The 14,731-nt window shown below is 48.8% G+C and overlaps 1 protein-coding gene and 1 pseudogene across 1 annotated transcript in view; both read right to left on the bottom strand.

Moving 5' to 3' along the window:
• Positions 1–2,071: 2,071 nt before the first annotated feature.
• LOC136471929 (BTB/POZ and MATH domain-containing protein 1-like) lies at positions 2,072–3,350 on the bottom strand (annotated as a pseudogene).
• Positions 3,351–5,380: 2,030 nt separating this feature from the next.
• LOC136469017 (uncharacterized mitochondrial protein AtMg00820-like) overlaps positions 5,381–14,731 on the bottom strand; it is a 36,318-nt gene continuing 26,967 nt past the window's right edge. Inside the window, exons 3-5 of the mRNA XM_066467373.1 lie at positions 5,755–5,827; positions 5,631–5,678; positions 5,381–5,529 (exon numbers count right to left, since the gene is read on the bottom strand). Of these exons, the coding sequence (XP_066323470.1) occupies positions 5,524–5,529; positions 5,631–5,678; positions 5,755–5,827 (127 nt within the window). The 3' untranslated portion in view covers positions 5,381–5,523. The remainder of the gene's footprint in view (positions 5,530–5,630; positions 5,679–5,754; positions 5,828–14,731) is intronic.

Raw genomic sequence — 14,731 nt, 5'->3', positions numbered from 1 at the left:
AATCACAAAGATCTATTGGCTAGAAATAGAATTGTAGCAGCCAGCAGGTAAGATGGCGACTCCAACACATTTGACAACTTAACATTTCAAGTAATGCGCATCAACTTTGAAAGTATTCTAGGTAAGTACTTACACTTATATTTGAGTACTAGTAGGTATAAATAAGAAAAAAACTAATCCTGAATTTCCTTGTTTCACTAAGGGTAAAAGAATAGTCTAAACACATGAATCAATACAAATCAGAGTAAGGAATATGCAGAGAAATGGTATACCCTGTTCACAGATAAGCACAACAGGTCAACAAGACTAAATGCATGAAAGCGAAAAGCGTAATGGTGGGCCAAATCACATTACAACGTAGGACCGTAGAAGTGAGAAGACTGCCCCAAAGTAAAACAATCAGAAGAATCATTCTTATTACAGGTTTGATCAAAGTTTGCTGTTCATAAGTTAAAACAGCATGATTTTTCCTAACAATCCCAAAAGTTTTCGTAGAAAAGGAGCACAAGATCATAGCATCTGGACGATTAGCAGATATTGAATCAGTGAAAAGAAAACAATTACATGAAGAGGACATAGACTAGCACATAAGCCAACAGGTAATACTTATATTGCAGCAGTCTAAGAATGGCAACTGGTTTTGAATCTTTCCATGCCAATATCTGTCCTTATTTGGACTGTGAACAAAAATTCAGAAAACTGAAGAGATACTGTATTAACAATACCCCTCCAGCAAGGAAATCAAAGACTATCCCCTCATTATCAATCAACACATTTTAGAAATTTTCGGCCACTGGCATCTTGGGTATTAACGGATTACTCCATTTATAACAATATTGAAAAATAAAATCATTTCATGCGGTAGAGTCTTACAGCCTGTGACCGGAAGGTCCCGGGTTCGAGTCGCAGTCTCCTCGCATTGCACAGGCGAGGGTAAGGCTTGCCACTGACACCCTTCCCAGACCCCGCACAGAGCGGGAGCTCTATGCACTGGGTACGCCCTTTTTTTTTTAGCATTACCATAATTTTAGATCAGCATGTCCATTGAAAACGATTGCATATGAAATTCTACATGTATAGGTAACTTTTGTAGTTCCATCTGGTTAACAGCAACCAATCTCAACATTGTTCGGTCAATTAAACCATGTGAATGACTGAAAACTGAATGCTCTGCTGCAAATATTCAGGGCATTGACACACATGCAGAAGATCCTGTGCAAATTTAAACGTTTGAACCCCATATGAAGAACAATAGAAGAACAAAATCCCACCCATAACACAATACAAAATAGTAATAAATTGTATACCACTTTTTCTTTTAGAAGGCGAGGTCCTATTTATGAGCAACAGCAAGACATCATGGAACATTTCTTCGAAAAGAACAGAGCCAGATCTGTGCTGATTTGGTCATTAAATATAGAGGGTAAGTGCTGAAAAGTGAAAAAAAGAGTATAAGAACTGATGCGCAAATTTGAATCATATCAAGTCATAGTCAAATCAGTACCTTCCTAATAGCACAATCATAAAACAAAAAACATAGCACACTAAGAATAAGCAAAGTAGAACAATAAGCTTTGAGTGGATTAAATACTTGAGGAAACCCCACAGCTTTTGGTCGAAATGACCAATTGTGCTAGGTGATCAGGTCTGAAAGTAGAGATTCTTTCCCAATACCTCCAAATAAACAAATTAAAAATCTGGTATAAATACTGAAGTATAGATTGAACAGGGCTGCAAAGATCTTGATCATGCAAAAATGTTGTGGTAATTTGAAAATGGTTATAGCTAGCACTATTAAGGATTTAAGGTATCCGAATTACGTACAGGGTTAATCATGCTTCTTGTAAAAAATGTTTTATGGCAGCTCAGAATGGCTTTGGTCATGACCCATGCGGCCATGCTGGTTGGTTCCCTGATTTTAAACTAGCTAATTACTAGGAATCGAAAGAGCACAAAGGCAATACACAGACAGTACTTGTTTTGCTGTGAGCAGATCGAAATGTGTATGATGTCACTGAGAGCCATCATAAAAACCTATATACCAGGTATAAGCTTTGCAAATGTCTGCCTTTCCTCCAAAAGATCTGAATACCAAAGGCCAAGCCAACCTAAACTTACGATGCTATGACTCAACTAAATGAACGATGCAGAAGTTAGCCAAGGATAATAAGCAACTTAAAGAGTCAATGTACCAACTAAATTCAATGTTCAGAGATGAACACAGTATGAACATTCTACACCATTCTACGAGACTTAGCTTCTTTCTCCCATATGTCCATAAAGATAGCAGGACATGCTCTTTTGAGGTGCTCATAACCATTGCTTGCCACAAGATCCATTTTATCCAAAGAGTTGATAAATCCAATGCAAGCATCTTTGAGCTTTTCGCAGTGGTGCTGGTCGGCTAGAGCTAAAGTGGTTGCCACACTGTGAACATCAATCCTTTTGCTAAGGATGCTCTCACACATCAACTTCATTCTTTCCATGGCATACCTATCTGCAGCCACAAGTAAATGCTTAACCATTTCTTGACTCTCAACCTCATCAAGATCATCCAACGGGGGCAGCGAGTCAGTGTAGATGAAGTGAAGCAATGCTTTGAAGACATCAGGCTCCATATCTTCAACTATTATGTTCTGCCGCCTGCTCTTGCCCCGCATCGGTCCGTAGAGCTCTGCTTCAAACACCGGCGACCGAAATGCGAGCACGAACTTGTGGGCATGGAAGGCCTCGCCTTTAACCTTGAATGTCACGTCAGACATCTTCCCTGACACCATATATTTGCCAAGAGTATCGGTCAAGTCTGAGGGAGGCACCTGAATGTCTGCATCGGATGTGATCACCGGCGGGCCGACGATGACAGTGACGTCGCACTGGATCACGAGGCGGTCGTTCTGAAGGTACACAGATGCTTCAAGCTCGCTCCTCTTCTTCAATTTTCTGCAGCCCCAGGCACCCTGATTACCTCCAGCCTTGAACACCATCGCTGTCTTGCAGGTGTACACGAACGACGACCCGCCGGTGGCCGGGTTTACCAACCTAAAATCGAACAGCGCCCTCGCCTCAGCATTGCTTGTCGTGAGCGCCAGGTAGACGGCCACAGTAGTCTTTGAGGTCCTCCCCATCGTGTCCGTCGGGATAGAACCGGATGCACCAGTCGCGGCCACCTGCGACGAAGGCGGCGGATTCAACGAACTTGCCGGCGCCAAGGCCTTTGAGCAGGCTGTAGCCGGCGATGTCGAAGACCTGCGTGCACTTGTCCGTCTCCGGGATGCACCTCGACACCGTCTTCCGCCTTGGCCCCTCGGATGCCGCCATTGCTAAGGTTTGCGTGGGGAAATTGAGGGCGGCGGCGGGCGGCGGGCGGCGGCCCCTGGGCTTCGGTTGTAGATGTAGGAATAGGTGCTCCTGTTTGGATTGGCCCCTGGGGAAATTTAGGGCGGCGGCGGACCCTGGGCTTCGGTTCTAGGTGCTCTATTTTGTTTGGGCTTTTGCTTTTTTGTCTCGTTATTTTGTTTGGGTTTATTCATAAGCTGGACCAGAATCGGTTTGGAACACACACCTTCGGAAACGAGACAATTGGATTATTGTACTCTATAAACAACAAACATTGGTATTCGAATATTCAGTACTCCAAACATTAATTTATGAAATCTATACTCTATATTATATATATCTATTATATTCTATCTGTATCTATAACTATTATATATCTATTTCTGTCTCTATCTGTCTAATATTAAAAAGCCAAAATTTCTCTCTATCTTTTTTGTCTTGCCTTCTTCTTATTAACTTCATAAATGATGAATCTAATCCGTCTATCTATTATCCTCTTGTTTTATACTAGTAAATATGTCCGTGCATTACAACAAAAAAAGAAATAATGCTAGTACGTGAGAGTTGTGTTAAAAAAAGGAAAAATTACTTATTTGTGTAAATATAATTTTACAATTTGTTCACTTAATTTATACGTTAGAAGTTCAGGGACAGCGGATCAAACATGTTAATGTTTTATAGATTTGATAAGAAAATACGAATGCATTCTAGTGTTCGGGTTGCACATCCATTTGCATTGACTGATTCATATTAGGATATGGCTCATCAGACTCCAAGCTCATTTGATTGTCGACTGCAGGCCTATTTCTCTCCTCTCCCATCGACTCTACTCATTCATCTAACGCATAGACAATAGAGGAGAAACCAGAGCGCCGTCACCCGCCGCCAGCACCTGGCCCCTAGCACTGCACCGCTCCACCGCCGCCGTCTGACTCCAGCGCCGCGCAGCCGCCCCAGCACCACAGTGTGCAGCAGAACCAGTGCCGCGTAGCTGTCAAGCTTCTGAGGAACCTGCGCCCAATGCCGCGCCGCGAATCTCTACAGCTCCACTGCATCGTGATTGCCGTCTGCATCCTCCCGATGATCCGGTGTGCTTTGGAACGTCATCCCAACTCGCGTCCCCATCATCAATCCGTCGATGTGCCGCATTGGGAGACATGTCCGTGGCAGATTTGATTTAGAAAAATCTTTGACGGCTGAACTTTGATTCGTTTTCGTGTCTAACTCATTGTCAAACCACAATCTACATAGCTAGTTAGGGGAGGCCCGGGGAAAAGAAAAAAATCCATAAAAAAGGACTCCGCACACGAAAACGGAAAAAACGTAAACCATAACCGAGTCGATCTCTTAGTTGAACGAAAGATTTTGCGCAAGAAATTTTGCCTCTTTATTATTAGGTGTAGATATAACATATGAAAAATAGCTAGGAATCCTAGTCTAAATAGGTCCTTTCCATTTTGAGTATTCTGAATTGGATCCTAATCTAAGACTTATTTTGTTTGAGGATCAACCCTTTTATTTTCCAAACTGTTTGTGTCGAACGAGTTTTTTCTCGGCTTTTCTCCCATGTTATGTTTTGCAACTGTTTTTTTTTTTGGCGATTGTTTTCGATTCAGAATGCTGGAGAATGTTTCGTCCATCTTAGCTCGACCACCTGCTAGGAAAGTCGCCCGTGCGTCTTTCTCCCATTGGAGGACATAACCGTCCGGATTTTTTCCATGCACAAGATTCCCGTCTGGATCCTTTCCAGTTTTTGTTTCTGATTTTCTTTGTTGTTGTTCTTCCATTCGCATTTCCCCGCGTTCCCTTCGCAGACCTTTCCCCATTTTTTCTTTTACTAGGAAATATGTCCGTACATTGATACGGTGAAATACTAACATTTATAGTAATAATATTACATTTTTAATAACCATCAAACAAAAGGAAAAAATTACATTTTAATAACTCCAGAATGTACAGTAAATTATAGTTAAGATAAGAACAGCTTAGAATGCATGCAGTTTAAGTCATATTTAAACAGAACTAACCATATCCTTGCATAAGGGTCTGGTGCATTATATATATACATCATCGTACCACAAGCTTCTCCATCGCATAACCATCACCACCATAACACTTTCCAGGCCCAAGAGACGATCCATATCATGATATTCACGAGGGGCCTCCTATGGTTCTCCACACTCATTATCATAACTGAATCCACCATTGCTGATCAGATATCAAGCAAGACCAAACATACCTTGCACAAGCACATTGAAATCATGATAACAAGCGTAAACCATGCAGATACATACCTCTTCCCCTGCCCCTTCACTTATTACGATGATCACTTGGCATGGCTTCTGCAGAAATTCAAATAAAAGAGATTTCATTACATAGACAAAAGCAGGGTAAAAATCCCAATAAACTGCAGCACACCTGCATCTTGGTGATTGGCTGGTTGTAGCCAGCTGTTGGCCTGGCCTGATCAGATGGCACGGGTGGATGGTAACTGCAAAAAAGAAACAAAGTCATGTCCATGAGAATTCATGTAAATGAAAAAAATGGCTGCTAACTGCAGAGCGAGAAAGTCATGATCAGCACACCATAAATCTAACAAACCAAATGCCAGATCTCTAAAATAGCAGAATAAACCAAACATGGTCATAGGTTATCATAATTAAGTAGATGGCAAAAAAAGGAGCATTGCCCTAATGAATCACACGCCTGTCTCAATTTGACCATCTAGATCCCTGCGCTTATTACAACTTTGGTTGATTTTTTTCTAGAGATTATCATTCGCGGATGACTTGCTAAGTTTTCAACCCGTTGCTTCTTGATCTAGCATACCCCAAGACTTGTCCAAATCTTCAACATTAAACTTATCATGCTTATTAACTCTAATTCTTCTGTCGTTCAGACCTCCATCAACTGTGACACCTTGATTGTCATCTTATTATCCAAAAACTTACTGAAGCATTACACATGATTTAGACAGTTTGAAAATATCAGATTGATTTGACAATCTTGTTTCTGAAATCAGTAGAACATCTGCTGCTTTTGGTTTATAATAATTATTTTATGAGGTGTTCCCTTCCATGAGTTTTGCAGAAGCTTCAGGCCTGAGGGTTAATTATTCAACGCTAGTCATGGTTCCTTTAATGTTTGAGAACAAAAACTTGAACGTCTGTCCAGAACCTTCGGCTGCTCCAAAGGCACTCTTCCATTCACCTACCTCGGCCTTCCTCTTGGCTTGACCAAGACAAAGGTGGAAGACTTCTTACCATTGGTTAACAAAATGTGAAAGATGACTTGCAAGTACCTCGTCCTTCCTTTCTCAGGATGGAAGACTTGAACTTACGAACTCGGTTCTCTCAGCCGTTCCAACTTTCTTCATGTGCACTCTCTCCCTAACCAAATCAATAATAAAGCAGATAGATATTTTCAAGAAACACTGTCTATGGAGGGGGCAAAAGTCAATGCAAGAAAACCACCGAAAGCAGCTTGGACCTTAGTTTGCAAGTCAAAAGAAGAAGGCTAGTCTCGGAGAAAAGATATATATTCCATGGGTTAATATTGTATGGGAGACACACTACTCTGATGGTAGGGTTCCATCCAATTTAAGGAGAGGCTCATTTTGGTGGAGTGATATCCTAAAGCTCATAGATAAATTTAAAGGTATGGTGTCATGTACGGCCGCACGTATACCAGGCGCAGGAGAGCCCGCGACGTGCGTCGGGCGGCCGAGCGGGCATCAAGGGCGCAGGAGCAGCAGGCGAGTGGCTAGGAGGGAAAGTACCTATCTTTACCTTATTTGGTTTAGTCTTTACCTTATTTGGTTTAGTCCTACAATTAAGGAGAACCTTCTCCATCTGTAAGGCCATTGGCCATATATGCTGTACGGCAGTAGCCTTTGGAATTAACAAAGATTATTCCCATCTAATCTCCTCTCTCTCTCTCCTTAAGCCGGCGGCCTGGGGGGGCATACCCCAGTCGACGTTGAAGCTCGGCGTGGGGGAATAACCCTGCCGGCAACCACGGACCGAGACTACGATCTGCGTAGTCGAGGTCCTCCTACCCTGGGCATCGCTGCCCTTGACAGCCTGGTATCGCGAAGCCGATGATCCTCGTCTTCCCTGCCATCCACATCCACCACAGCCGCCACCAATCAACCACACCCACCACCATCGCCCGCCGCCTCCACCACTTCCACGGGCCACTCCACCACCATGGCGGAGCCAACCATGGCTGACCTCATGGCGCTGATGCAATCCTTCCGGACGGAGATGAAGGCGATGCAGGCCGAGATGGCATCCATGAAGGAGAAGTCAGCCTCGTCGTCGGACAGCAGAGGCGGCGGTCACGTGGAGCATCCTCGCGAACCGGATCGGCCCCCCAAATTCCAGAAGATGGACTTCCCTCGTTTCGACGGCAAGTCTGATCCGCGGCTCTTCCTTAACAAGTGTGAGTCGTATTTTCGTCAACAGCGCACCATGGCCGAGGAGCGCGTCTGGATGGCGTCCTACAACCTCGAAGGCGTCGCCCAGGAATGGTTCATGCAACTCCAGGAGGACGAAGGCACACCGGCGTGGGGGCGCTTCAGAGATCTCCTTGATCTGCGCTTCGGGCCGCCACTCCGCTCGGCGCCCCTCTTCGAGCTGACGGAATGTCGACGTACGGGCACCGTGGAGGAGTACTCCAACCGCTTCCAGAGCCTCCTCTTCCGCGCCGGGCGCCTCGACGAGGGGCAGCGTGTCCAACTCTACACCGGCGGTCTCCTACCTCCGTTGAGCCACGCCGTTCGTCTCCACAATCCGGAGACGCTCGCCGAGACCATGAGCCTCGCCCGACAAGTGGAGTTGATGGAGCTTGATAAGTTGGCGGCGGCACCGGCCAAGCCGGCGCATCGCGCGGGCCCGGCTGCTCCGGCACCACGGCCGGCGTTGCCCGCCCCCCAGGCGCCCCCGCTGCTCGCGCTACCGGCACCTGGGGCCGAGGCGGCACCAGGCGCGCGCGAGCGGCCACCTGGCCGCCGTCTTTCCAAAGACGAACAGGAGGAACGCCGCCGGCTCGGGTTGTGCTTCAACTGTGATGAAAAGTACTTCCGCGGCCACAACCGTACCTGCCGCCGCATTTTCTACGTCGAAGGCGTTGAGCTGGAGACGGACGACGATGCAGCGGGCGCCGCTGACCCGGCGGGAGAGGCCCCCGTCTACTCCCTGCATGCAGTGGCCGGGGTGCCTGGCTTCGACACACTGCAGGTCCGTGCGCTCCTCGGGACGGCAGTGTTGGTCGCCCTCCTCGACACGGGCTCAACGCACAACTTCATCGGCGCACGCGCCGCGTACCGCTCCGGGCTGCACATCCAGCCGCGCCCACGTCTCACCGCTACCGTGGCCAACGGCGAGCGCATCGTCTGCCCAGGGGTCATCCGCGATGCGCCGGTCACGGTACATGGCGAGACGTTCCACGTCGACCTCTTCGTCATGCCCTTGGCGGGCTTCGACCTCGTCCTGGGTACTCAGTGGCTGGGCACCCTCGGGCCCATCGTCTGGGACGTCGCCGCGTGGACCATGCAGTTCCAGCGCGCGGGACGTGCCATCTGCTGGACCGGCATCGCCTCCTCCGACAGGGTGGCCCTCCGCGCGGTCACGGCAGCCCCAGCACCGGTGCTACAGCCCCAGCCGCCCCGGGAGCCGCTACTCGACGCCCTGCTCCACTCCCTCGGCGACGTCTTCACCACGCCCCATGGACTGCCGCCCAAGCGCTCCCGTGACCATCGCATCGTCCTCAAGCCGGGAGCGCTTCCGGTAGTTGTCCGCCCGTACCGGTACCCGGCGGCCCACAAGGACGAACTCGAACGGCAGTGCGCCGCCATGATCGAGCAGGGCATTGTCCGCCGCAGCGACTCGGCGTTCTCCTCACCAGTACTCCTCGTCAAGAAGCCGGATGGCTCTTGGCGCTTCTGCGTTGACTACAGAGCGCTGAACGCGCTCACCATCAAGGATGCGTTCCCCATTCCGGTGGTGGACGAGCTGCTGGACGAGCTCCATGGCGCAAAATTCTTCACCAAGCTCGACTTGCGCTCAGGCTACCACCAAGTCCGGATGCGCCCGGAGGACATCCACATGACGGCCTTCCGCACTCACGACAGCCTGTACAAGTTCCTGGTGATGCCGTTTGGGCTGTGCAATGCCCCTGCGACATTCCAGGCGTTGATGAATGATGTACTGCGACCGTTTCTCCGTCGTTTTGTTCTGGTGTTCTTTGATGACATTTTGATCTACAGCAAGAGCTGGAGCGAACATCTTCGTCACCTCCGCATCGTCCTCGAGGAGCTTCGACGCCATCAGCTGTTCCTCAAGCGCACCAAGTGTGCGTTCGGCGCAGCGTCGGTCGGCTACCTCGGCCACGTCATCTCCGAGGCGGGCGTCGCCATGGACCCGGCCAAAGTACAGGCAATCCGGGACTGGCCCACGCCTCGGTCAGCGCGGGCGGTGCGGGGCTTCCTGGGCCTGGCCGGCTACTACCGGAAGTTCGTCCACCACTACGGTACGGTGGCCGCACCACTCACGGCTCTGCTGAAGAAGGACGGGTTCTCATGGAGCGAGGGCGCCGCGGCGGCGTTCGCAGCGCTCAAGGACGCGGTCACCTCGGCCCCCGTCCTCGCCATGCCAGACTTCTCCAAGCCGTTCGTCGTCAAGTGTGACGCTTCGTCCCACGGGTTCGGCGCGGTGTTGGTCCAGGGTGGCCACCCCATCGCGTTCTTCAGTCGGGCTATCGCTCCCCGCCATCAGGCACTGGCGGCCTACGAGCGGGAGCTTATCGGCCTCATCCTGGCAGTGCGGCACTAGAGGCCATACCTTTGGGGCCGCCGGTTCGTCGTCAAAACCGACCACTACAGCCTCAAGTACCTGCTGGACCAGAGGCTCGCGACGATCCCGCAACATCATTGGGTCGGCAAGCTCCTGGGCTTCGATTTCGCCGTCGAGTACAAGCCCGGGTCGACCAATGTGGTGGCGGATGCTCTCTCCCGCCGCGACACACCGGACGACGGGGCTGTTTTGGCCCTCTCAGCCCCGCACTTCGACGTTCTCTCCCGTCTCCGGCAAGCACAGCTGACCGACCCCGCCCTGGCTGCCCTCCGGGACGAGATCCAGGCCGGTGCTCGGCGCGCACCCTGGGCGGTGGTTGATGGGATGGTCCAGCACGCGGGCCGACTCTACTTACCGCCGTCTTCACCGCTGCTCCAGGAGCTGCTGGCCGCTGTGCACGCCAAAGGCCACGAGGGGGTCCAGCGCACGCTGCACCGCCTTCGCCGTGACTTTCATTTTCCTAACATGAAGCAGGTGGTCCAGGATTATGTGCGGGAATGCTCGACCTGCCAGCGCCACAAGTCCGAACACCTCCATCCGGCTGGGCTACTACTTCCTCTTCCGATTCCGCAAGGCGTCTGGACAGACGTGGCGTTGGATTTCGTCGAAGCCCTGCCTCGCGTACGGGGCAAGTCTGTCATCCTGACGGTGGTGGACAGGTTCAGCAAATACTGCCACTTTATTCCGTTGGCGCACCCATACTCGGCGGAGTCAGTGGCTCAGGCGTTCTTCGGGGAGATTGTCCGCCTCCACGGTGTGCCACAGTCTATGGTGTCCGACCGAGACGTCGTGTTCACCTCCAAGTTCTGGCGGGAGCTCATGAGGTTGATGGGGACCAATCTCCACATGACGTCAGCCTTCCACCCTCAGTCGGACGGCCAGTTCGAGTCGGCGAACAGGGTTATCATCATGTACCTGCGGTGCCTCACAGGTGATCGGCCGAAACAGTGGCTGCAGTGGCTCCCATGGGCGGAGTACGTCTTCAACACCGCATACCAGAGCTCCCTTCGCGACACGCCATTTCGGATCGTCTACGGGCGCGATCCTCCCTCCATCCGGTCCTATGAGCCGGGGGACACCCGTGTGGCTGCTGTGGCTAGGACCATGGAGGAGCGTGAGGAGTTCCTCGCTGATGTGCGCCATCGACTTGAGCAGGCTCAGGCGGTCCAGAAGAAGTACTATGACCAGGGTCACCGCGACGTCAAGTACCAGGTGGGCGAGTGGGTGCTGCTTCGCCTCCGCCACCGGACACCTGCCTCCCTCCCCACCGATGGCGTCGGCAAGCTGAAGCCAAGGTTCTATGGGCCGTACCGTGTGCTGGAGCTCATCAACGAGGTCGCCGTCCGCCTCGACCTCCCAGCACGTGCCCGTATCCACGACGTCTTTCACGTGGGCGTCCTCAAGAAGTACCATGGCACGCCCCCCGCTGCTACACCGCCACTGCCACCGCTTCACCATGGGGCTGTCACCCTGGAGCCCGCAAAGGCCGTCAAGACCCGACTCGCCCGTGGCACACGTCAGGTGCTTATTCAGTGGAAGGACCAGTCTCCTGCCTCGGCCACTTGGGAGGACGTCGACACTTTCAGCGCCAAGTTTCCCACATTCCAGCTCGAGGACGAGCTGCCTCTCGAGGAGGGGAGAGATGTCATGTACGGCCGCACGTATACCAGGCGCAGGAGAGCCCGCGACGTGCGTCGGGCGGCCGAGCGGGCATCAAGGGCGCAGGAGCAGCAGGCGAGTGGCTAGGAAGGAAAGTACCTATCTTTACCTTATTTGGTTTAGTCCTACAATTAAGGAGAACCTTCTCCATCTGTAAGGCCATTGGCCATATATGTTGTACGGCAGTAGCCTTTGGAATTAACAAAGATTATTCCCATCTAATCTCCTCTCTCTCTCTCCTTAAGCCGGCGGCCTGGGGGGCATACCCCAGTCGACGTTGAAGCTCGGCGTGGGGGAATAACCCTGCCGGCAACCACGGACCGAGACTACGATCTGCGTAGTCGAGGTCCTCCTACCCTGGGCATCGCTGCCCTTGACAGTTGGCCTGGCCTGATCAGATGGCACGGGTGGATGGTAACTGCAAAAAAGAAACAAAGTCATGTCCATGAGAATTCATGTAAATGAAAAAAATGGCTGCTAACTGCAGAGCGAGAAAGTCATGATCAGCACACCATAAATCTAACAAACCAAATGCCAGATCTCTAAAATAGCAGAATAAACCAAACATGGTCATAGGTTATCATAATTAGGTAGATGGCACAAAAGGAGCATTGCCCTAATGAATCACACGCCTGTCTCAATTTGACCATCTAGATCCCTGCGCTTATTACAACTTTGGTTGATTTTTTTCTAGAGATTATCATTCGCGGATGACTTGCTAAGTTTTCAACCCGTTGCTTCTTGATCTAGCATACCCCAAGACTTGTCCAAATCTTCAACATTAAACTTATCATGCTTATTAACTCTAATTCTTCTGTCGTTCAGACCTCCATCAACTGTGACACCTTGATTGTCATCTTATTATCCAAAAACTTACTGAAGCATTACACATGATTTAGACAGTTTGAAAATATCAGATTGATTTGACAATCTTGTTTCTGAAATCAGTAGAACATCTGCTGCTTTTGGTTTATAATAATTATTTTATGAGGTGTTCCCTTCCATGAGTTTTGCAGAAGCTTCAGGCCTGAGGGTTAATTATTCAACGCTAGTCATGGTTCCTTTAATGTTTGAGAACAAAAACTTGAACGTCTGTCCAGAACCTTCGGCTGCTCCAAAGGCACTCTTCCATTCACCTACCTCGGCCTTCCTCTTGGCTTGACCAAGACAAAGGTGGAAGACTTCTTACCATTGGTTAACAAAATGTGAAGATGACTTGCAAGTACCTCGTCCTTCCTTTCTCAGGATGGAAGACTTGAACTTACGAACTCGGTTCTCTCAGCCGTTCCAACTTTCTTCATGTGCACTCTCTCCCTAACCAAATCAATAATAAAGCAGATAGATATTTTCAAGAAACACTGTCTATGGAGGGGGCAAAAGTCAATGCAAGAAAACCACCGAAAGCAGCTTGGACCTTAGTTTGCAAGTCAAAAGAAGAAGGCTAGTCTCGGAGAAAAGATATATATTCCATGGGTTAATATTGTATGGGAGACACACTACTCTGATGGTAGGGTTCCATCCAATTTAAGGAGAGGCTCATTTTGGTGGAGTGATATCCTAAAGCTCATAGATAAATTTAAAGGTATGGCAATAGTCTCGGTTTCTGATGGGAAGAGTATTCTTTTCTGGGAGGATCTCTAGAATGACATGATCCCCAAACTCAATTATCCAGAGCAACATTCTTTTGCCAAAAACAGGAACATTACTATGGAAAAAGTTCTCACCACTCCAGACTTGACTAGTCTTTTCTCCCTTCCCGTTTCTGAAGAAGCTTTCTCTCAGCTAGGATCACTTTCAGCAAGATTGGATGATCTGAACCTATCTCAAGCACCGGACAGATGGAGCTACATTTGGGGGTCACCTCAATTCAGTGCCTCAAGAGCCTACAAAAGCCTTTCGGGACTCTCAGAAATTCACTCATGCTTTCACTGGTTATCGAATTCATCTTGTCAACTAAAGCATAAAGTTTTCTTTTGGTTACTCCTCATGACAGGCTAAGCTCAAGGAATATCCTGAGAAGGCGGAACATGCATCTAGTATCCTGCAATTGCATTCTCTGCCTTGCAAACATATTGGAAATTCTAGAACTTTTAATTTTGTCTGGTCCCTTCTCTTTGGAGTGCTGGAACATTCTTTCCTGTCAACCCTCTGAAGACATCAGTATCTTCATTGCTGTTCAGGAATTCAAGTCACAACTAAACTTGCCACTTTTCATGGACCTCTTCATCCTTGTTAGTTGGTGCATCTGGTCTGAAAGGAATGATTCAATCCTCAAAGGCCTACAACACAGTTCTGAATAGTTCAGAAGCAATTTAAAGGCTGAGCTACTAAACTTAAAATTCAGGTTCAAAAAGAAAGTTGAGATCCCATTCCTTCTATGGCTGCAAAACACTTTGCTCTAATTGTTTTGTTGTTTATTTTTTTCTTCTCTTTTTTTGTTCCTTCAGCACTTGCTCTTTGTAAACTGTATGTACTATGTTTTTTGTACTTTGCTGTTTCTATAATTAATTTTCAGTAGGGGTTTTTCCCCCTCCTGTTTCTTTGGAAAAAAGGGTCAAGTGTTTGCCTAAACGTGAAAACGCAGATTGAAGAGTCAAACTCTAGTATAAGGGCCTGTTTGGAAGCACCAGCTAAATTGTAGCTGGCTAATTTTAGCTATGATGCATCCAAACACCTCATTCCATTAGCAGCTAAAAGAGCTCCTAGCTAATGGGATCTAGCTAATTCCATTAGCTGTTGCAACCCAGCTAATCCTAGCTAATTCCATTAACTGGTGTATCCAAACACCCCTAGCTAAAATTTAGCTAGCTAAAGTTTAGCTTGCTAAAATTTAGCTCTAGCAATTAGCTAGCTAAACTTTAGCTGGGTGCATCCAAACAGGC

This window comes from Miscanthus floridulus, chromosome 8 (assembly GCF_019320115.1).
Source record: "Miscanthus floridulus cultivar M001 chromosome 8, ASM1932011v1, whole genome shotgun sequence".
In the NCBI taxonomy this organism is placed as follows: Eukaryota; Viridiplantae; Streptophyta; class Magnoliopsida; order Poales; family Poaceae; genus Miscanthus; species Miscanthus floridulus.
Note: the sequence above shows the minus strand (reverse complement) of the source record. Positions and strands in the feature narration are given on the sequence as shown.